General features: G+C 43.3%; 1 protein-coding gene across 3 annotated transcripts in view; it reads right to left on the reverse strand.

Annotated features, from left to right (window-relative positions):
• rad18 (RAD18 E3 ubiquitin protein ligase) overlaps window positions 1-23,453 on the reverse strand; it is a 285,566-nt gene that overhangs the window by 103,652 nt on the left and 158,461 nt on the right. For all 3 annotated transcript variants that reach the window (XM_043708545.1, XM_043708543.1, XM_043708544.1), the window contains 2 exons: window positions 8,459-8,578; window positions 6,493-6,658 (listed from right to left, as the gene is read on the reverse strand). In XM_043708545.1, the coding sequence (XP_043564480.1) occupies window positions 6,493-6,658; window positions 8,459-8,578 (286 nt within the window). The remainder of the gene's footprint in view (window positions 1-6,492; window positions 6,659-8,458; window positions 8,579-23,453) is intronic.

The following is a 23,453-nucleotide window of genomic DNA, read 5'->3' on the forward strand; positions in this document are numbered from 1 at the left end:
CCCCCCCTCTCCGGCCTATCACCCGCACCTTAACCTCCTTCCACCTATTGCATTCCCAACGCCCCTCCCCCAAGTCCCTCCTCCATACCTTTTATCTTAGCCTGCTTGGCACACCCTCCTCATTCCTGAAGAAGGGCTTATGGCCGAAACGTCGATTCTCCTGCTCCTTTGATGCTGCCTGACCTACTGCGCTTTTCCAGCAACACATTTTTCAGCTCTGATCTCCAGCATCTGCAGTCCTCACTTTCTCCCACTCTAATGAACAGCCTTGTGCAGTTTACAAGGCATGGTATCAGCTTCTGATTGCCTACCATGTTAATTACGCAAAACACAACACTGCCACTCTATTCCCTTTGACCTTTGCCTCCAACACCTTCCAATGATGTCCCATGCAAGGTCGCAGGATTCGGCACTTTACACTGTTCTGGGTTCAACATTAAGTTTAACAATTCCAAATCACAACCACTGTTCCCAATTTCATTTGCTGATGGTGGTTGCCACTTATGGTTCCTTTGAGAATCATCTTTTATTCCTTTATGCGTCCCACCACCACCTCCCCCCTTTAAGTCGCACCATAATATTTTTGCCATTTAATCCCTGATGTTGCAGTCTCCACATCTAACAAAAGTTACACGTGCCACAGCACGTGTACAGCAAAGGCTCACAAGACTTGTTCTCAAAATGAGTCAGTCACAGCAGTCCATTGGATCCACGTTTGGACATGTCCAGTTAGCCTCATTCTGCCCACACTAAGCCACTGTCCTATTAGCTTATTTCTCTGAAGTCTTTGCCGTATTTCCTTTTGAAATCATTCACTGCACAAGTTGCATTAACCTCCGAGGTAGCCAAATCCTCGGTGTTATCACTCAAAGCATGAAAAAGTTGCTCCTCTCATCATCCTGGCATTTCTTGCCGAAACCTTAAATTTGTTATCCTTGAGCGTTTGACTCATCACTGAACGGGTTTGCTTTGTCAACTTCATCTAAACCTATCACCTTTGTCTCATCAGATCCCCCCTCAGCCTCCTTCCCTGCAAGGCAACCAATTCCAGCTTCTCCAGCCCAACCTGTAAGATCCCACGTTCCTGAACCATTCTGGCAGATCTCGTTGGAACTTCTGTACAGAGGAACCTCGATTATCCAAATTTCAGATTATCTGGCAAGATGGCACAGTCCCAATGCTTGGCTAAACTATGTTATCCAGCATTCGATTAACCGAATGAAATACTCCCTGCCCGTGTCCTTCGGATAATTGAGGTTTCTCTATATACTGTTGTCTTATCCCTTTGTATTGCATGCTGCTAGGCAGGGAAGTCACCCTATGCTGTAACTTCACCAGCTCATTTTTAGGTGAATCTGGGGGTTGCTGCTCATGGAACACTCGGCCGGGGCCAACACCTCACACTGGAAGACCAATAAGTTTCTGGCAGACCAGAGAACCTCTTTCACCGAGATGATGGCCCTCCATGTGCAATCAATGTTTTTCTTTGAATGCATCCCAAACAACAGTCCATATAGCACAGAGTCTTGCGTCACGGAGCGACTCCAAACAAATATCAACATAAGGGACAGTTAACAGGATTGACAGAGCTACATGGACTGTTTTTGCTTCCTTGTTTGATACCAGATGGTCTGCCTGGTTTTCTTTCTTTGCATCAGTGTAGACAGAGTTGAACTGGCTCACTGGGCCAACTCAGGGGGCAATTAAAGAATCATCCACATTACTGGAGGCACTTGTAGACCAGATCAGGTAATGTGACCCGATGGCTTTTATTGATGATCAACAATGATCACCATTAGATTAGCCTGTAATTGCAGAGTTAGAATTCAAATTCAAATTTCACCATCTGCTGGGATGAGATTTGAAACCAAACCACCAGGGCATTAATTCTTGGCTCTGGATTGCTAGTCCAGTGACAACTACGAATTAGGGAGTAACCATGATTAACCATTTGGGGTGGCACAGTGACTCAGTGGTTAGCACTCTACCTCACAACGCCGGGGACCCCAGTTTGTCTCCACCCTCAGGCTGAGATTGTGGTGCTGCAAAAGCACAGCAGGTCAGGCAGCATCCGAGGAGCAGGAAAACCAATGTTTTGGGCAAAAGCCCTTCATCTGGAATGAGGCTTGTGAGCCGAGGGGGTGGAGAGATAAATGGGAGGGAGTTTGGAGCTGGGGAGAAGGTAGTTGAGAGTGTGATAAGGAGATGGAGATAATGGCGATGTGTCAGAGAGGAGGGTGGAGTGGATGGGTGGGAAGGAAGATGGACAGATAGGACAGGTCATGAGGGCGGTGCCAAATTGGAAGGTTGGAACTGGGATCAGGTAGGGGGGGGAAGAGATGAGGAAACTGGTGAAATCCACATTGATGCCATGTGGTCAGAGGGTCCCAAGGGAGAAGATAAAGATTTCTTCCTCCAGGCATCGGGTGGTAAGGGTTTGGCTGTCGAAAAGGCCCAGGACCTGCAAGTCCTTGGTGGAGTGGGAGGGGGAGTCTAAATGTTCGGCCACGGGGAAGCGGGATTGGTTAGTGTGGGCGTCCCAGAGATGTTCTCTGTAGCTTTGTGCAAGTAGGCATTCTGACTACATTGGGAGCAATGGATACAGTAAATGACGTGTGGAAGTGCAGGTATAACTCTAATGGATGTGGAAAGCTTCTTTGGGTGCTTGGACAGAGGTGAGGGGGGAGGCATGGGCACAGGTTTTGCAATTCCTGTGGTCGCAGGGTAAGGTGCCAGGAGGGGAAGGTGGGTTGTTGGGGGGCATGGACCTGACAAGGGAGCCTGGGAGGGAATGGTCTTTATGGAAAGCAGATAGGGGTGGAAAGGGAAATATATCTCTGGTGGTGGGATCCATTTGTAGTGGTGGAAATGGCAGAAGATGATGTGACGGATACGGAGGCTGGTGGAGTGGAAGATGAGGACCAGGGGCATTCTGTCCTTGTTGAGGTTGGAGGGGTGGGGTTCGAGGGCAGAGGGGCGGGACGTGGAAGAGATGCACTGAAGGGCATCAGCAACCTCATGGAAGGGGAAATTGCGATCTTTGAAGGAGGAGGTCATCTGGTGTGTTCTGTGATGGAACTGGTCCTCCTGGGAGCAGGTGCAGTGGAGGCAGAGGAATTGGGAATAAGGGATAACGTTTACAGGAGGCAGGGTGCAAGGAGGTGTAATCCAGGTAGCCGTGGAAGTCGGTGGGTTTGTGGAAGATGTCAATGTTGAGTCGGTCACCGGTGATGGTGAGGTCCAGGAAGGGGAGGGAGTTGTCTGATATGGTCCAGGTGAACTTAAGGTTGAGATGGAATGTGTTGGTGAAGTTGATGAACTGTTAAACCTCTTCATGGGAGCACGAGGTGGCGCCAATACAGTCATCCAAATAGCGGAGGAAGAGGTAAGGAATGGTGCTGGTGCAACTGCAGAAGATGGACTGTTCCATGTAACCGACAAAGAGACAGGCAAAGCTGGGGCCTGTGTGGGTGCCATGCTAACCCCTTTCATCTGGAGGAAGTGGGGGGATTCAAAGGAGAAATTATTGAGGGTGAGGACCAGTTCAGCCAAATGAATGAGAGTGTCAGTGGACAGGCAATGGTGGCAGGGTGAGGAAGAAACAGAGGGCTTGGAGGCCCTGGTCATGGTGGATGAAGGTGTAGAGGGATTGGGTGTCCATAGTGAAGATGAGGCATTGAGGGCCAGGGAAATGAAAGTTTTGGAGCAGGTTGAGGGCGTGGGTGGTGTCCTGAACGTAGGTGGGTAGTTCCTGAACTGGGGATATAGGACAGTATCGAGGTAGGTGGAGATGAGTTCGGCGGGCTGGAGCAGGCTGAGACAATGGGTCAGCCAGGGTTGGAGCTAGAACCGAACGGTGCGAGGTTCCTGAACTATGAGGTTGGAACCTGTGGGTGAGAGGCCCCATGAGGTGATGAGGTTGTGTATGGCCTGGGAAATGATGGTTTGGTGATGAAGAGTGAGGTCATGGTCAAGGGGGCAGTAGGAGGAGGCGGCTTCGAATTGGCACCTGGCTTCAGCAGCTTTGAGGTTGGTGTGCCAAAGTATCACCCTCAGGTGACTGTCTGTGTGGAGTCTGCACATTCTACCAGAGTCTGCATGGGTTTCTTGCAGTTGCTCCGGTTTCCTCCCACAGTGCAAAGATATATGAGAATGAGAGTGACTGAGAGAGAGTAAGTGAGAAAGAGTGAGTGAGTGTGAGTGACTGAGAGAGTGACAGAGTGGGAGTGAGAATGAGAGTGAGTGAGAGAGTGAGTGAGAGAATGAGAGTGAAAGTGAGAGTTAGAGTGAGAGAATGAGAGAGTGAAAGTGAGAGAGTGTGTGAGAAAGAGAGTGAGAGAGATTGAGAGCGAGAGCAAGAGAGAGAGTGAAGTAAAGCTATCTTCAAAAGGCTGATGACCACGGCTGTGGTACACCGACTGGTCACGATTATGAAGAATGCAGCCTGGCTGCAAAGTGGACATTGGTATGCCTCCACATACACAAATGAGTCGTGACATTTTAAAAAGCTAATGTGTTCATGTCATATCATCAGCAATGAATCACGTCAGGATACCCCTACTGGGACTGCATTACACTGTTTTTATTAGAACTATATATTTACCAGCAAGGGGAAGACAGAAGCAATCAACAACTTAACATGTCAGAGTAGGAATAAATCATATGGCCTCTTAGGACTTTTCCATCCTTCAATATGATCATGGTTCATCTTCTGTCTCGACACTGCTTTCCTCTTGTTTTCTATACCCCTTGATTTTTTTTGCAAGATCAAAAATCTCTATCCTAGCTGGGGTAAACTATACAATGGTAAAGTATCCACAACCGCCTGGGGGACAGAATTCCAAAACCTCACAATCTTTTAAGTGAAGGAATTCATTCTCATCTTAGTCCTAAATAATCAAGTCCTCAACCTGAGGCTGCGCCCAATGCTCTGGACCGGCTAGCCAAGGGAAACAATTCCTCAGTGCAGATTCTGTCATGTCTGTTCAGATTTATGATGTTTTGATGAAATCATCTCTAACTCTTTTATATTCCAGACAGTAGACACATAGCTTATTCATCCTCTCAGGATAGGACAACTCTTCCATCCTGAATTGAACTGAATCAGCTTTATTGTCACGTACTCAAATGAGTTTAGGTCACCAGTTACAGCGCCAACTTAGGTACAAGGCAGCTAGGGACAGATCTTCAGTACAAGTTCTTAGGAAAAATAAATACAAAAGTAAAGAAATAAAGAAGTCCAGCATTACAGATCATAGAAATAAATTAGAAAATAAATAAAAAGTTCAGAACAGTCCTTTCAACCCAGTCCATGAACTGATCAGAACCAATGAATAGTTGCTGAGCTGGATGGAGTTAGGGAACTCACTGACTAACACACTGTGCTGAGTGATGCTGAATTCAATAATGCACAGAAGCTGTAATAACATAAGTAGCATATTTTACTGCATCTGATCATCCATAAAAAATGGCATTCATAGAATCCATTGTCAGAGTAATGCTGACTAATCTAATAGAAAATGCAGCATGTTATATATATTTGCACTGATTCTCTAAGCTACACAGAAAACACAGAATGGGGTAAGAGAGTGAGGTTTTCACCTGACAATATATAATCTTGCTCATGTAAAAGCCCCGGCACAGTGCTCAGTCCTTTGGCTATGGTTATGGTGCAGAATGAATAACAGTTGGACATGTGTTGGAATCAAAACCATGCTAGGTCAGATACTGCAGGTTACAACCCTTCATACCAGACTTCCTTCTGGACCCCATTTTGTGCTATCTGGAAAATTGCTAAGAACAACTGGGATAGAGTCATATCAGGGAGAAACTGAGGACTGCTGGAGATCAGAGTCAAAGAGTGTGGTGCTGGAAAAGCACAACCGATTAGGCAGCATCTGAGGAGCAGGAGAGTCGACATTTTGGCATTCCTCATGAAGGGCTTATACCCAAAACATCGACTCCCCTGCTCCTCGGATGCTGGTTGTGCTTTGCCAGCATCACACTCTTCGTTAGTCACATCAGACTGTCATCATGAAACTCGCAGTCTTCAGACACACAGGGACACTGGAAAACGTCTGGATGCAAGTATTATAACAGGTTGTCCCAGTAATTCAGAATGTATAGGCCATGGACAATTTCAACAGATGCTTATGGTCCATATATATCAGATTTAACAACCTGACTGTGCTGGGTTTCCTGATATTGGTTGCGGTAACAACTGAGATTACACCTATTTGAGATAGCCCTGAGTGGGGATTTGAAGATCTACATGAACTATTCTTCCTTTCATCCTGTGCAGTGACACACGCTGGCAAGTGCCCCCTGCGAAAGACACAATCAGGACCAATTGGGACACCATCAGCAGTCCAGTTGTGGGAGTGGCCAGACACAAACACTTGGACAACCTATAGTCAAGCAATTGAAGTACTTGGACTATACCCCAAGATCCTAGGAAAGGGTTCAGGAAGCAAAGAAAAAAAGCAAAGTTACCTGGCTATTGATGAAGGTGAAGCCGGGACCACATCGGATGAACAACGTTCATCTTTCAAAGGACTAGGTACTGAAAGCAAGTCTGTGCTCTCTAATACTGGGGGCTCGTCCAGACGTCGCTCTTCTTCACTACAGTCCATGTCCTGGCACTCCTTAACATCCTCTCCTGCAAGTAAGATTTACAAGTTAATCTTAATTGAACGTGGATGAACCAGTGCTTAACAATTATTTAGTCTGCAATTAGAGTCCCATTAGAGACTTGAGTAGGAAAGCAGTCCTATTTAACACCATTGTTATGATCCAGACAAAACCCCCTCAAAATATATTAAGAAGATAGTCTAAACCCTACGTTTATAGTTAAAATACAACAAAAGGAAACGTAAACAAGTTCCAAAAAAAGTAACATCCTATAAATACATCTTTGGCAAAAGGCAAATTCAGTAAAACATATCACTGAATGTTGGTGTGGACTCAATGAGCACCTTACACTTGCCTTGAAATAAAATAAGTAAAAGGTTAGGGTATATTGGGGCGTTTTGGTCTGGTCCGTAACACTTGACAACTTTTTCTTCTTTAGTAAATACCAATACAAAGTACTAATGTAGTATTCTAAACATGCTCTGTACCCCTATATATATATTTTGTCTCTCAAAGACTCTAACCCCCTTTTACTGCTAACTTTTTATATGCCAGTCTTGTTTCCCTCTTCATTTCCTCTTTCAACTTATTGTTGAAGAACATGATACGCATTGCTTATCCTGCTTTTGTCTCATGGCAGCTGTCAATGCATCCATGCCTTTGATGAAACTGCAAGTTCATCAGCAACAGTAGAGTCTATTAAAATAACACAAGAAAATGATATAGGAACAAAAACCACACATCTTCAAAAGTTGGAAAGGATTTTCAAACTTTTTGAAAATAAAAATCAGCAGCATTATAATCATTCACTCCTTCGAATCTGACAAAAAAAATGCATTCACATGTCTTAAAGGGTTTTTATACACTGGACAACGTAGACAGTCGGAATGTTGCAAAAGCATAATTATCTGTCTAAGAACAGTACTCTGTTGACAGTCAATCAGTCCCTTTGACACAGTTACGATCTCCTATTATTTGGATTGCTGGTGACCTTTCAAATCTTTGACAATGCACAGAAGAGAGTGACAGGACTGACAATCACTTACAAGTGACCTACAAGAAATGGACTGAGCTTTTAAAATGGGACCAAATCAGCAGGGGCCACTGTTATACAAGTGACACTTTTCCATCCTGCTTTATGTTTTGAATAAACACTATTAATCATTCTTCAGAAGCTAAAAAGTTGACACGGGTGTCAGTACTGTGCACAAAGTTCAGTGCTAGCCATCACACTACCATAGAGTCAATGGTGGCATCTTTTGCATATCCTCCTACTGAGACAATTAGAGAGGAGGAATGGATCATAGGAGCCTCAGTGACTGTTATATTTGTGAAGATATACACTGTCAAAGTTGGTTGTGTACTTACTTTCTGATCTGTCTGCTTTGCAGTTGTATCTGCCACTGTATTATTCTGAACATCTTTTTTAAGAGCTGCTCTACACTTAGATAATAGGCCGGATCCTGTTTGTTCTTCGGCCACGTCTCGCTATAATGCTCTGACATATGCACAGCTTTACAAATAAAATAAGATCAACATTATTCTGTCAATAGCAAGCCAGCTGGAGTATGACTTCACAGAATGTGACAGAAGATGGCAGCTTCAATAACCGTAACTGGTGAAAGCAAAAACTGAAAATGAACACCAAACCTTAAGATCAATTATACTAATTCCATTATATTTCCATTCTACTGGGAAGCAAAACATATGAATATCCAGAGTTGCGTTTGTGAGGTTTGATTTGTGAAATTTCAACTGGCATTGTACTTCAGTTTTAAGACTTGATCAAACTTTGTGAATTCAAAATCAACCGCCCTGTCCCTTTTACCTGAGATGGTTGGACATTGCTCTTCAGCATCCTTGTCTTTCTGCATTTTTGTCCCCTTTGTTTTCCATCTGCTCCTCACCTCGGCCACTAGTTGTTGAAATTCTTTGCAATGTTTTATACCTGCAATGCAACATAACAGAAGATTTTTAATTGCACTGTAACAATGAAAATGGTCCTGAGATCCCAGTTTACAAATACTGCAATGAGTATTTGAGTAGTGGCAGTGAACTATGGGACTTTTCCACATAGTTAACTCCACAGGACAGTAAGCCCACTCATAATCCTCTATTCGTCTCTTAGATTTCCAAAAGGTTCCAAGAATTGTCAGTTCCACTGAGGGTGGTATCTAAATCCATTTATATCTCATGAGACCGATATCTATTCAAGTTCCAGTCGACTCAATCACTTCACAACCACAATCAACCTGAAGGACATATATCACCATTTCAATTCCAACTACAAAAGGGGGACAGGAACTGAAATATGAGGGCATTAAGGGGAGAATTCCACCCTGCCTATTACAAGAGAAAATGGGAGGCACAGTGAGAGGACTGTGTTCCAAATGCATCCGCCAACAAACCTTTTCCCTAAAAATCCTTAATTATTTTTGTTCTTTCACAGGATGCAAGTGTCACTGGCAAGGCCAGCATATGTTGCCCATATGGGTCTGGAGTCACATGCAGTTCAGACCAGGTAAGAATGGCACATTTCCTTCTCTAAAGGATATTGGAGAGCCACATGGATTTTTATAACACTCAATGACCGAGGCTGCCTCCTGCTTGGTCATCCTAGAACATTCTGTATGTGTAGCACTTCCCTGTCACAGTCACTGCTGGACAACTCCTGGACAGCTTCTCTCCTGCACACAGGGGGAGCTGAACAGGAGGGATATTGAAAGAGGAGGGCCCAAGGTGTCACCAAGACTCACCAGATCACATACTCTCCCTTTACCTGTAGTTCCCTCAGAGATCTGAGATATTAGTGAGACCATACTTGGAGTATTATGTATAGTTTTGGCCTCCTAATCTGAAGAAGAATGTTCTAGCTAACGAGGGAATATAATAAACATGTGCCAGACTGATTTTAGGGACATCAGGACTGGTGTATGAAGGGAGTTTGGATTAGTTAGGATGACATTCACTGGAGTTTTGAAGAACAAAGGGATATCTTATGTAAACCTATAGAATTCTAACAGGACCGGACAAGTTAAATGCTATTCGGATTTTCCTATTTCCCAATCAATAATAGTTATTATGGCCATCATCACTGAGACCAGCTTGCAATTTGAAGTCCAACAGGTGCTGAGATGGGATTTGACCTCATGTCCCAGAGTATTTGAACTGTAATACTGGTGCGCCAGATTGGCAGTCAGTTCCATCCAGTCACACTCTGCATCCTGATAAATCTCTGTCCCTGCTTGATATTAACCGCTGGCTTTATTGATATGTACACTCTCTCCACCCTGTAATAGAAAGCCAGTAGCAAGTGGGAGAATGCTAATCTCCAAAATGTGGGAAGGGGATTTATAACTCGTATGAAAGTGTGATTCGAGACATTTTTACTTTTGATATGGAAGCTGATTTAACAGAATTTGCCTAACTACTCCCTCTTCAGATTGAGCAAGAGTGGCACTGAATCCTTCAAGAGCAGGATCAAATAACTGGAACCACAATGTACAAGTTCTACACAATAGACGTCAATTAGCCAAAACTCTCATGCAGCATACAGGGAACTTGAAGCTCCATCTCCAACTTAGACCCAATTCATACTACATAAATTAGACACAGCATAGTAAATGCAAAGTACCGTTTCATCAATATTATTGGTTTCTTCCTGGTTTCCTCCCACAGTCCAAACAATGCGTAGGTTAGGTGGATCAGCAATGCTAAGTTGCTCCTTAGTGTCCAGGAATGTGTAGACTAGGTGGGAAAATTCAGGGTGTGAGAGGGCAGGGTCGTTGGATCTGGTTGTAATGCTCTTTGGGTCAGTGCAGATTCGATGGGCCAAATGGTCAACTTCCACACTGCAGGGATTCTATGATTTCATCACCAGCTTAAGTGCAATTAGGGATGAGGACTAAGTGTCAGTGAGGTCCACATTCAATGAATCAATTACATGAATTCTGCTCTGGAACAATTGCCTGAAAGAGGTGGACAGAGACACATCAGCAACCTTCAAAAGGGGTCTAATATATAGGTGAAAAGGAGGTATTTACAAGGTTTAGGGAAGAAATGCTGAGGAGTCACACAAAATTGGACAGTGTTTTGATGGTTTCATAGATGCGATGAGCTGAATGGTCCACATTTGTGCTGTTTGATTTTAAGGTTATGTTCAGGACTCAGTGGTACACAATAAACCATGTGGTATTTACAACTCTAGCAACTAATCTGAAGCCAGGTCAGGAGGGAAGGGATCAATCTTCCTTGACTGTAAAGGCCTTACATCACATGGGTTAGTCTGTCTCAATCCAGTTATTAACATGAAATAGATTTTGCACAGAACTGTCCCTGAATTAATGTTTGAATAGCATACCTTCAAGACAAAACATATTGTTGAGGTTGAGTAGAGGGAAATTTGTAATGCGTCTAATACTTCTGACAAACAAAAATCATTTTTATCCAGCTTTTAAGATAGCCATCAATTTCAAATTTACAGAAGAATATACAGATTCAGAAATGGGGCCAAAAAATCGAGTTGATAAAATTGCTGGCTTAAGGTTCAGGGATCAGTGCTCATGGTGAAAATTAGGATTGCTCCTTGGTCATTACAAATTGCTTGGCTTTATACTTTTCACTCGAAACAAGGCCTGTTGTGAAATTTTGTCTGCTTTCAAAGATTGAAAAAGCATGTTAAGATAGTGCAGTTGTTAACACCAATTGTTATATGTCTCCCGAGCATGTGGCGAAAATCTCTCTCAGATAAGGGAAGGTCAGACTTCCTCACTGCTTTGGGGAGTGTTGGGGCCCTCATGTCAGAATGATTCAAAACTGGGGTACCAATGCAGGTGAAGATTTTTAACAAAACCTAAAGCATAGCATTAGCTCATAACCCTGAAACCAATATTTAAAGTGGCCTGATGCAGATTACAAGTAGACTTAATTCTGTAATGTTTCAAAGTTATGTGTTTCCTTTTAAGCAGCAAGACTTATTTGCAATAAAACATTTGATTGTACAGTCTTTCAGCAGTCACCATAATCAAAAAATACGCTACACTTTGCAAGGAGAGCTTGTTATTGTATACGTGTCGTGTTACTTAAAGTGAAGTGAGTGTGTGGGTGATTCAATCTGACATCTCAGGACATACACCAGGATACAGGAGTTACAGGTGCGTAGCATTTGCACTGATGATCACTTAACACAACTGCAGTGCAATAAAACAGCACAAAGCCACAGCAAGACAGCTTTGTCAGATTGCAGCTCCTACTCACTCATTGAGATTGGTCTAAATTACTCTCCAATCCTTTCACTGGTTATTCTTCCTATGCTGACGATGGTAAAATTATCTATCATTCCCACAGGCTTTATTTTAAGCAAGGAAACTTTAACAAACTAAAAATGATCTTAAATTGTACAAAATTACATTTTATTTCCTGAAACTGGACAGACACTAGATAGAAAATGAGATTCAAGGTGGATTCCTTTGAAAATATCTATCGTTTTCCACAAAAGTAGTTACCAACTTTAAAATTAAATCACATCCCCATGCATCTTTTATTCTGACCTTCACACTACAAATGTTTCATTCTGCACTTCAACAAAACACTCAAGTTACTGTTCATAAAGTGCTGTAATTTGCCCAGTCGATTTTCAACTTGGCAATCAATATGCTGTTCCACTTACTTTTTAGGTTAAATGAAAGAATACAGGCTCAAAAGTTTGATTTAATTGTTCTCATTTTTCAAAATGCTCTTTTCTTCAATGTACAACAGAAACATACTAGCCAGAATTTGCAGGAACAAGGCATCCATTGACTTATCTCCTTCGTTTGACATTTCCCTCCACCTTTCATTAAACAAGCTTCCTTTTCCCTGTACATTGCAGAAACTACAAGGCCAATATCCAGAACCTTGGTGAATCAATAAGATTGCATAATTGAGAAACATGCAGATGAGTGACAGCAAGTGTAAAATAGGGGGTCCAAGTAAGTATCAGAAGAGAAACAGTGATTTGATTAAGGAGAGAGAGAAGAAATAGTGGACAAGTAAAACAAGTTTTAGAAGGTTGCTTGGTATTATATTATATTATATTATATTATATTATATTATATTATATTATATTATAGGAACATTCAAAGTCATCTTAGATAGGCTACTTACGTTGCTAAATACTAGTCCTAACTTTCAGTGGAGGGGTTCATTGGTAATTAATGCCCAACAGCCACAATTTCTTGAAAAAATCAAAGGAAGAATGAAAGCCAGTTTCACAGTGAAATTCTTATCGACCAGCAACTGTAGCAATTTGAAATTCCCTTTCTCATCACAAGCTGGTGCACCGTTTGCAGGTGAATAACAGTGTGCATATTAAAATTGCCACTATTTTGGCTATTCCAACCTGCTTCAATCAGTACATGTTAGTTTAGGGGAGGCAATAGCCTGGTGGTATTAAAGCTGAATTGGTAATCCAGAGACTCAACTAATGCTCTGGGAGCTGGATCAAACCCCACATCAGGGGATGGAATTTGAATTCAAAAATCTGAAATCACTGACCACAAAACCATTATGGTTCAAAACCTCAGGTTCACTAATGTATTTTAGGGAAGGAAACCTGCATCTGGCCTACATATAACTCCAAACCCAAACGGGGAGGGGGAATTACAATGCTATTAGGCAGAAAATTGGGTGCCTAAATTGAGAAGAAATGTTCTCAGGGAAATGCATATCAGAAATGTGAAGGTTGTTTAGGAAGCAGTTGCTGATAGTCCTGGACAGGCTTGTCCCACTGAGGCAAGGAAGGGATGGTAGGTTGAAAGAACCGTGGATGACAAGGGATATAATACATCTAGCCAAGAGGAAAAAAGAAGCTTACTTAAGATTGAAAAGGCAAGGATCAGACAGGACTCTGGGGGTTATGAAGCAGCTAGGAAGAAACTGAAGAATGGACTTAGGAGAGCTATTGGTAGGCATGACCAACGAACAGCCCTTGGTGAGAATGCTCTCCATCATGATGTGCTGCATTGTCACCGTGCTAAATGGAATAGATATTAAACAGATATAACTCAAGACTGGGCATCCATGAGGCACTATGGGCCATCAGCAGCATCAGATTATACTCAAACACAACCTGCAACCTTTATGATCCAGCAGGTCTCCCACTACACCATTACCATCAACCTTGATTCAATGAAAAGTGCAGGAGGCCATGCCAGGAGCAGCACCAGGCGTACCTAAAAATGAGATGTCAACCTGGTGAACTACAAGACAGGATGATTTGCATGCCAAACAGCATAAGCAGCAAATGACAAGACAGAGCAACTAATGTATCAGATCTGAGCTCTGTAGTCCTGCCATAGTCATGAATGGTGGTGGACAATTAACCAACTCACGAGAGGAGTCAGTTTCACGAGTATCCCTACCCTCAAATGATGGGAGAGTCCAGCACATCAGTGCAAAAACTAAGGCTAAAAAATTTGCAATGATCTTCAGCCAGAAGCGAATGATCCATCTTGGCTTCCTCCAGTGGTTCCAAGCATCACAAATGCCAGTCTTCCGCCTAATCAATTTACCTCATGCGATACCAAAGAACGGTTGGAGGCACTGGATACGGCAAAGACTATGGGCCCTGAGAACAGTCCAGCAATTGGAATGAGGCTATATGCTTCTGAACTTGCCATGCCCCTAGCCAAGCTCTTCCAGTATAGTTACAACACTGGCATCTATCAGACAGAGTCAGACACTGCCCAGATATGCCCTGCGCACAAAACACAGGACAAATGCAACCTAAATAACGCCCGTCAGTCTACTCTCGATCATCAGTAAAGTGATGGAAGATGTCATAGACAGTGTTATCAAGCAACACTTGCTCAGTGACATCTAAGTTAGGTTCTGCCAGGTCCATTGAGTTTCCTGACCTCATTACAGCCTTGGTTCAAAACATGGACAAAAGAGCTGAATTCCAGAGGTAAGGTGAGAGTGACAGCCTTTGACATTAAGGCTGCATTTGATAGAGTGTGGCATCAAGGAGCCCTAGCAAAACTAGAGTCAGTAGAAACTAAGGGAAAAATTCTCCACTAGTTGAAGTCACAAGGTAAAATGCTTGTGGTTGTCAGTCAGCTCAACTCCAGGACATCTGTGCAGGAGTTCCTCAGGGTAGTGTCTTAGGCTCAACCAACTTCAGCTGCTTCATTAATGACCTTCCCTCCAACATAAGGTCAGAAGGGAGATGTTTGCTGTTGATTGCACAATGTTCAGTGCCATCAGCCACTCCTCCCATACTGAAGAGTTTTTGTTCATAGCCATCAAGACCTAAACAACATTCAGCTTTGGGTTGGTACATGGCAAGTAACATTCACTTTACACAAGCGCCAGGTAATGACTGACCACAGCATATCTAATCATCTCCCACTGACATTCAAAAGGCTCACTATGGCTAAATCTCTCACTATCAACATGTTGTAGGGGTGGGGGTGGGGTATCATTAACCAGACACTGAACTGGACCAGCCATATAAATACAGTGGCAACAACGGGAGGCTGGGAATTTTATGGCAAATAACTCACCACCTACAATTATCATGTCACCAAAGTGGCTGAAAGCAGCTCCAACAAGATTGAAGAATATTGACACCACCCAGGTTAAAGCAGCCCACTGGATCAGCAAACCACCCACCAATCTAAATATTTACTTTCTCCATATCCTTCATACAGTGGCAGCAGTGCATACTACTGACAGGGATGAGGAGGATGCAAAGATGCTTCAAGGGGATTTAGACAGACCAACTGAGTGGGAAATAGAATGGCAGTTGGAATACAATGCAGATAAGTTCACTCTAGTAGGAGGAACAAACGGGCAGAGTATTCTCTAAATGAGGAAAGGTTGAAAAGTGTTAATGTGCAAAGGGTCCTCTGTATCCTTGTTCACAAGTCACTGAAAACAAGCAAACTGATGCAGAATGCCATTTGGATCCTGCTGGTGTGCTCTCACCTTTATTCTATACAATTGAAATGAGTCCTCTTTGCTCCTGTACTAAAAGCCTTTTGTGACAAAAACCTAATACAACATTTGGGTACCAGATGGGATGTTACACCGGTCTCCAAGTTTTCAGTTAGGAGAAAGTGAGGACTGCAGATGCTGGGGATCAGACCTTAAAAATGTGTTGCTGGAAAAGTGCAGCAAGTCAGGCAGCATCAAAGGAGAAGGAGAATCGACGTTTCGGGCATAAGCCCTTCTTCAGGAATCCTGAAGAAGGGCTTATGCCCGAAACGTTGATTCTCCTTCTCCTTTGATGCTGCCTGACCTGCTGCGCTTTTCCAGCAACACATTTTTAAGTCCTAGTTTTCAGTGACTTGTGAACAAGGACACAGGGCCTTTTGAACATCAGCACTTTCCGATCACTCATTTATGAAATGCTCTGCCTCTTTATTCCTCCTATTAATGTGGATAACCTCACACTTGTCCATATTATATTCATCTGCTATGTCAAAATGGTAAGGGCTATGGGTTTAGAAGGTATCAGCTAAGGGTGTCTGCTGAATTTCTGAGAGCATCTTGTTGAGAGCATTGGTGGAGGAGTGAGTGAATGTTTGTGGATGGGATGCCAATCAAGCAGCTGCTTTGTTCTGGGTGATGTCAAGCTTCCAGAATGTTAATAGGCAACTGGGGAGTATTCTATCACATTCCTGATTTAGAGTCAGAGTACTACAGCATCGAGACAGCCCTTTGGTTCAAACTGGTCCATGCCGACCAAACTGTCCATCAATACTAACCCAATTTCCCTGCATTTGGCCCATATCCTTCTAAACCTTTCTCCTTCACGTATTTGTCCACATGTAGTTAATGTGCCTGCCTCAACCACTTCCACAGGCACCTCATTCCACATTCATATCATCCTCTGTGTAAAATGATTACCCCCCCCTTCAGGTTCCCTTTTATTCTTTCCCCTCTTACCTTCAATTGATGTCCTGTAGTCCTCGATTCCCCAACCCTGGGAAAAAGACTGAGTGCATCACCCTATCCATGCCTTTTATGATTTTATACTCTTCTTTCCCTTTTATTCTTTCCCCTCTTACCTTCAATTGATGTCCTCTAGTCCTCGATTCCCCAACCCTGGGAAAAAGACTGAGTGCATCAAGCTATCCATGCCTTTTATGATTTTATACTCTTCTTTAAGAAACCCCCTCAGTCTCGTACACTCAAGAAAAAAGTCCTAGCTTGTCCAACCTCTCCCCATAACTCAGTCCCTTGAGTCCTGGCAATATCTTTGTAAATTTAATAACATACTTCCTATAACAAGGTGACTAAAACTGAACACAATGCTCCAAGTGCAGCCTCACCGTCGCATACAACTGCAACATAACTTCTCAACTTCTATACTCATTGCCCTGACTGATGAAGGCCAGTGTGCCAAAAGTCTTCTTCACTCCCCTGTCTACCTGCAACTCCACTTTCAGAGAACCATGCACCTGAACTCCAAGGTCCCTCTGTTCCACTACACTCCTCCAAGCCCCATCATTCACCATGAAACTCCTACCTTGATTTGACTTTCCAAAATGCAAGACCTCACACTTATCTATATTAAACTCCATTCGCAATTTGTGCCTTGTAGATGGTGGACAGGTTTTGGAGAGTCAGGAGCTGAGTTACTCACTGGAGGAATTCTAACTTCTGACCTGCACTTGCAGCCACAGTATTTATATGGCTAGTCCAGTTCAGTTTCTAGTCAATAGTAATCCTCAGGGCGTTGATGATTTGGAGGAGGAGGATGGGGGATTTAGTGATGATATTGCCATTGAATGTCAAAGGACTATGGTTAGATTCTCTGATGCTGAAGGTAGTCACTACCTGGCACTTATGTGGCCCAAATATTGCTTGCTATGTGTCAGCCCAAGCCTGGATATTGCTGATTATGAACAAGGATTGCTTTAGTATCTGAGATATCTCAGTGAACGTACCCACTTCTGACCTTATGACATAGTGTCACTGATGAAGCAGTTATAGATGGTTGGACCTAGTACACCATATTGTCTGGAATTCCTACAGCAAAACTGAACAACTCCATCACGCAGAGTAGTGGTTCAAGATGTCGCATCACTACCTTCTTAAGAGTAACTAGGAATGAGCAGTAATGCCAGACTTGCCAGCAATGCTCACATCCTGAAGAATGCCAACAGGAAGTCTGGAAACATTAATTTATCAAGCTTACCATCATTCATCTCACTTCCATTTCTAGCATTTATTCAAGGAACAGACAACACTATAAAGTCAGACACTTATTTCAAATGACCAAATGTGAGGAGAGTTTGGAAGAATAATGCACCCAATAGTCATTGAGCAAAACCAAAACTTCACAAGACAAAGCTATTCAAAGGTCCCTCAGGAGATTCAGACAAATAACGTACAATCTTTAATAAGTAAATGCTGGTGTTCGCAGGAAACACATTAGTGCTACATACATCCAGGAAAATAAATTAATGTTAGGCAGCAACCTAATGAGATGAGCCTGAAGCTGCAATTACTTTCATTCAGCAAAGCCTAATGCTTCAGTGACGAATACAAACAGGCAAACACAGTGAGCTAATGGAAGTTATAACCTGTCACTAAGGTACTGATCTGTAGAGAATTGCTGCCATGTCCATTCCCAATTGGACTAAAGTATGATGTGCACAAAAACAAACAGAACCTCCTGCACTCCTTACAGGGGAACTGGGCCCCTTTTAAAGAGTTCTGGAACATAAGAATTGTTCTCATTGACGAAGCTCACTTAGCCACCTTAACACCAGATCAGTAAGTTTGTTCTTCAAAAAATACACCTAAATATTTATTGCACCACATATACTAGCTACTTCAATATTTTTTCCCAAATAGGTTTGCTCCCTAAATCTATTCCTCTTTATTTTGTGCTCTTTTGCCCACAAATGTAATAGTTAATAGGAGGACAACCTTCAACAAAGTTACCCACTGACTGGTCTAAGCTTATGGGAAGAAGGGCTCTTTGGATACAAGTGCTAGAGCCCATGGAATTAGATGCCAGCTGGAAACACCTCCTCCAGGAGGTTGAATAATGAGTAATTTTCACAAATTTTATGCATTTTAAAATCATTTTATTTAGTTTTTAATAATTTCCTTCCAGTCAAATACTGACAGTGTTTCAATCTGCAGAGTTTATTGGGAATACATTTTCAAGTTCTGCTCTTTTCAGCTCTCCGGGCCGGGCCGAGTCACACCGAAAGTGTTTTCTTCTCATCAGCTCTACTTCAAGGTACCAAATATCCCAATGGCTCACGCTCACTACGTCATGTAGCACAAACAGAAGGTCCCGGAACCTTGCTAATGAAGCTTTTCAGTCAGGGCAGCTATGGAGTGCTACAAGTGGAATTGGTGCCCAGGGCTGGAAGCACAATGGGAGTCAGTCCAGATTTCCAATCCTGACCAACTATTCAGGGATTTCTTCTTGAAAGTGGGTGCTGACTTTTATACTCAAATCCTCTGCCAACACTCACTGCCTAGGCTGCCCACACAAAGAATGGCCTCTTAGGTATAAGTCACTGTTCTGCACACTTACGTTTTGAGGGCAGTGGTAGACCAGTAAAGGTAATATCTTCACCAATGGAGAACCCTCCCAACTGACTGAAAGATGAGCTTTTCATACCCTTAATGTGGTTTAAATTTCAGCTCAAATCCCACAGGTGATGATCCAGTATGCTTTTAAGTCCTGCAAAATGCATCTTTCCGCCAACTTGATAAGCAAAGTTGTGTTCAATCAATAGAAAAAGAATAGTTGGATGAAAGGAGACCCATAAGTTGTAAGGTGACAAGGGTCAACAGGGACATGGAAGAGGAGAAAGGTTAGCTCACCCACTACTTTTCAAAACGTGGCCATTGGAAAAAGGGAAGTGCAACTTTAGCAAATGACAAAGTCATTCAGTACAGTGCTTAACTCTGCCATGCGGTGTCAACTCAATGCTATTACAATTACAGAGCTTTTTCTTGAGGTTTTTCTGTGGCTGAATGCTGAAAAATAAACAAATATTTTTATTCACAGCTTCCATCTCATCTGAGGCGGCTTCAGGGCAATCCACATATAACAACCTGTTCTGAAAAATCTGCTCACATCTTGAAAGCTGGTGATAAAACCCACCAGATTCTGAGACAATCCACAATACCCTAAAACAGTCAACAACATTCTAACTAACACACACCATCGTAATGTGCTTTCTTCCCAACATACATGGGGCATTTAAAATGTTCATGCATCAAAGTCTTCGTGGCACAATGGCTCAGTGGTTAGCACTGCTGCCTCACAGCACCAGTGTCCCAGGTTAGATTCCGGCCTCGGGCGACTGTCTGTGTGGAGTTTGCACATTCTCCCCCGTGTCTGCATGGGTTTTCTCCGCGTGCTCCGGTTTTCACCCGCAGTCCAAAGATGTGCAGGTTAGGTGAATTGGCCACGTTAGGTGCATGAGGGAAATGGGTCTGGGTGGGTTACTCTTCAGAGGGTCGGTGTGGACTTGTTGGGCCGAAGACCTGTTTCCACACTGTAGGGTAAATCCAACCAGTTTTTACCTGGGCCAAGAAAGATTTGTTGAAATCCAGACAAACAGATGAACACACTGGGATGAAAACATTATCTCATCCATTATCAGTAGAGAAGGCATCTAAATAATCACATTCAAATGCAGTAGTGATGGAGTATTGCACTGTCAGTAGCATTGCCTTGCAGGTGAAATGCTAAACCAGGCTTTGTGGCCTCCTCAGGCAGACTTACAAAATTCAACGGCATTATTTCAATGAACAGGGAGCTTTCCCCACTGTCCTTGCCAATACTAAACCTTTGACCAACAAAATCAGTTAATTTTTTTTTAAAATCCAAAACTAATTAAATGAAAATAAGGATGGAGGTGATGTGTTGTTTCGGCATGTTGTGGGAGCTGGAGGACACCATTATGGTTCCCAGTGACTATGTCTGTAGTAAAATGCTGATTGCAATGTTTGAAGCTCAGACTCCAGCAATGTATCAGGGAGAAGGAGAGTTATTGAGATGCTGTGTTTCAGGAAACAGTCACACCCCTTGGACTAACTAACTCAAAGTCAGCCAGTGGTCAGGGTTAGGAGGGTGTGGCTGAGTGAGACAGGTACAGGGATCCAGGAGGCAGATTTACAGGAGCATCAGCCTCTGTCCTTGTTCAACAGGTTCAAGAGTTTGGCTCCCTGTGCGGACAGGAATGGGGACTGCAGGGAGGATGAGCTAAATGACTGCAGCATCTTGGTACGGAGGAGCCACTCAAATGAGGGGACAGAAGAGAAAAGTTGTTGTAATTGGGAATTGTATAGTTAGAGGCATAGACACTGTTCTCTGTGACCAGGATCAAGAGTCCCGATGGTTGTGGTGCCTGCACGGGTTCGGGATATCTTCTGAGCTGCAGAAGAACTTGGAGTGGGAGGGTAAAGGAATTTGTGGAATGTCTATGAGATGGCTTTTTGGAGCAGCTTGTGGTGAAACCAACTAGGGAACAGGCAATACTGGATTTATCGTTGTACAATAAAGCAGACTTGTTAAGGGAGCTTAAGGTGAAGGAGCCCTTAGGAGGCAGTGATCATAATATGATTGATATTTACTCTGCAATTTGAGACAGAGAAGATAGAATCAGAGGTAATGTATTACAGTTGAATAAAGGCAACCACATGAGGCATGAGGGAGAAGCTGAGGAGACTTGACTAGGAGAGGAGCCTAGCAGGAAAGACAGTGGAACAGCAATGGCAGGAGTTTCTGGGAGTAATTCTGCAGACACAGCAGAGATTCATCCCGAGGGAAAAGCAGCATGGTACAGGGAGGATGAGGCAACCATGGCTGACTAGGGAAAGTCAGGGATAGCATAAAAGCAAAAGAGAAAGCATTTAATGTGGCAAAGGGCAGTGGGAAACCAGAGGATTGGGAAGCTTACAAAGACCAACAAGCTGAAAATGTGTTGCTGTAAAAGCGCAGCAGGTCAGGCAGCATCCAAGGAGCAGGAGAATCGACGTTTCAGGCATTAGCCCTTCTTCAGGATTCTCCTGCTCCTTGGATGCTGCCTGACCTGCTGCGCTTTTCCAGCAACACATTTTCAGGTCTGATCTACAGCATCTGCAGTCCTCACATTCTCCTCAGTCACCAACAGAGGGCAACAAAAAAAGACTCCTGCTCCTTGGATGCTGCCTGACCTGCTGCGCTTTTCCAGCAACACATTTTCAGCTCTGATCTCCAGCATCTGCAGTCCTCACATTCTCCTCAAAGACCAACAGAGGGCAACAAAAAAAGAAATAAGGAGGGAGAAGATTAAATAAGAGGGTGAGCTAGCCAGTAATATAAAGGAAGATTGTGAGAGTTTCAAGAGAGGCAAAAGTGGACATTGGGCCACTGGAAAATGACGCTGGAGAGACAGTAGTGGGGAACAAGAAAATGGCTGAGGAACTGAATAATTACTTCATGTCTGTCTTCATGGTGAAAGACACAAGTAATATTCCAAAAATCCAAGAGAGTGAGGGGGAAGAGCTGAGTATGGTGGCCATTACCAAGGAGAAGATGCTAGAGAAACTGAATAGCCTGCAGATGGATAAATAACCTGGACCAGATGGACTGCACCCCAGGGTCTAAGGGAGATAGCTGAAGAGATAGCAGAGCCGTTAATGGTGATCTTTCAGGAATTGCTAGAATCAGGAGGGGCCCAGACAACTGGAAAATTGCTAACATGACAACTGTTTAAAAAGGGAGCACAGCAAAAACAGAAAATTACAGACCGAACAGCCTAACCTCGGTCATGGGTAAGATCCTGGAATCCATTGTGAAGGATGAGATTTCTGAATACTTGAAAGTTGTGGCAAAATAGGACAAAGTCTGCATGGCTTCATCAAGGGGAGATCATGCCTGACAAATCTTTGCAAATTCTTTAAGGAAGTAATGAGTAGTTTAGACCAAGGAGTGCCAATGGATGTTAGCTACCCGGACTTCAAGAAGGCCTTTGACAAGGTGATGCACAGGAGGCTACTGAAGGGCATGTGCCCGAAACGTCGAATCTTCTGTTCCCTAGATGCTGCCTGACCTGCTGTGCTGTTCCAGCAATAAAGTTTCAGCTTTGATCTCCAGCGTCTGCAGACCTCACTTTCTCCTCCATGGTGTCAGAGACAAGGTTCTGGCATGGATAGAAGATTGGCTGTCTGGCAGAAAGCAGAGAGTAGGGATAAAAGGGTCCTTCTCAGGATGGGAGCCAGTGACAAGTGGTGCTCCGCAAAGTTCAGTGTTAGGACCACAACTTTTCACTTTATAATTAATCATCTGGATGAAGATACTGAGGGCATTCTGGCTAAGTTTGCAGGTGATATAAAGATAGGTAGAGGGACAGGTAGCATTAAGGAGGCAGGGAGGCTGCAGAAAGATTTGGACAGGTCAGGAGAGTGGGCAAAGAAGTGACAGATGGAATATAATGTGGGAAATGTGAAGTTATGCGCTTTGGTAAGAATAGAGGCATGGATTATTTTCTAAATGGGGAGAAAATCCAGAAATATGAAGTGCAAAGAGACTTGGGAGTTCTAGTCCAGGATTCTCTCAAGGTAAACTTGCAGGTTGAGTCAGTAGTTAGGACAGCAAATGCAATAATGGCATTTATTTTGAGAGGACCTGAATATAAAAACAGGGATGCATTTCTGAGGCTCTATATGACTCTGGTCAGACCACATTTTCAGTATTGTGCGCAGTTTTCGGCCCCATATTCCAGGAAGGATGTACTGGCCCTGGAGCATGTTCAGAGAAGGTTCACGAGAATGGTCCCAGGAATGAAAAGCTTAACATTTGAGGAACGCTTGAAGAC

The sequence above is a fragment of the Chiloscyllium plagiosum genome, chromosome 18 (genome assembly GCF_004010195.1).
Source record: "Chiloscyllium plagiosum isolate BGI_BamShark_2017 chromosome 18, ASM401019v2, whole genome shotgun sequence".
NCBI lineage: Eukaryota > Metazoa > Chordata > Chondrichthyes > Orectolobiformes > Hemiscylliidae > Chiloscyllium > Chiloscyllium plagiosum.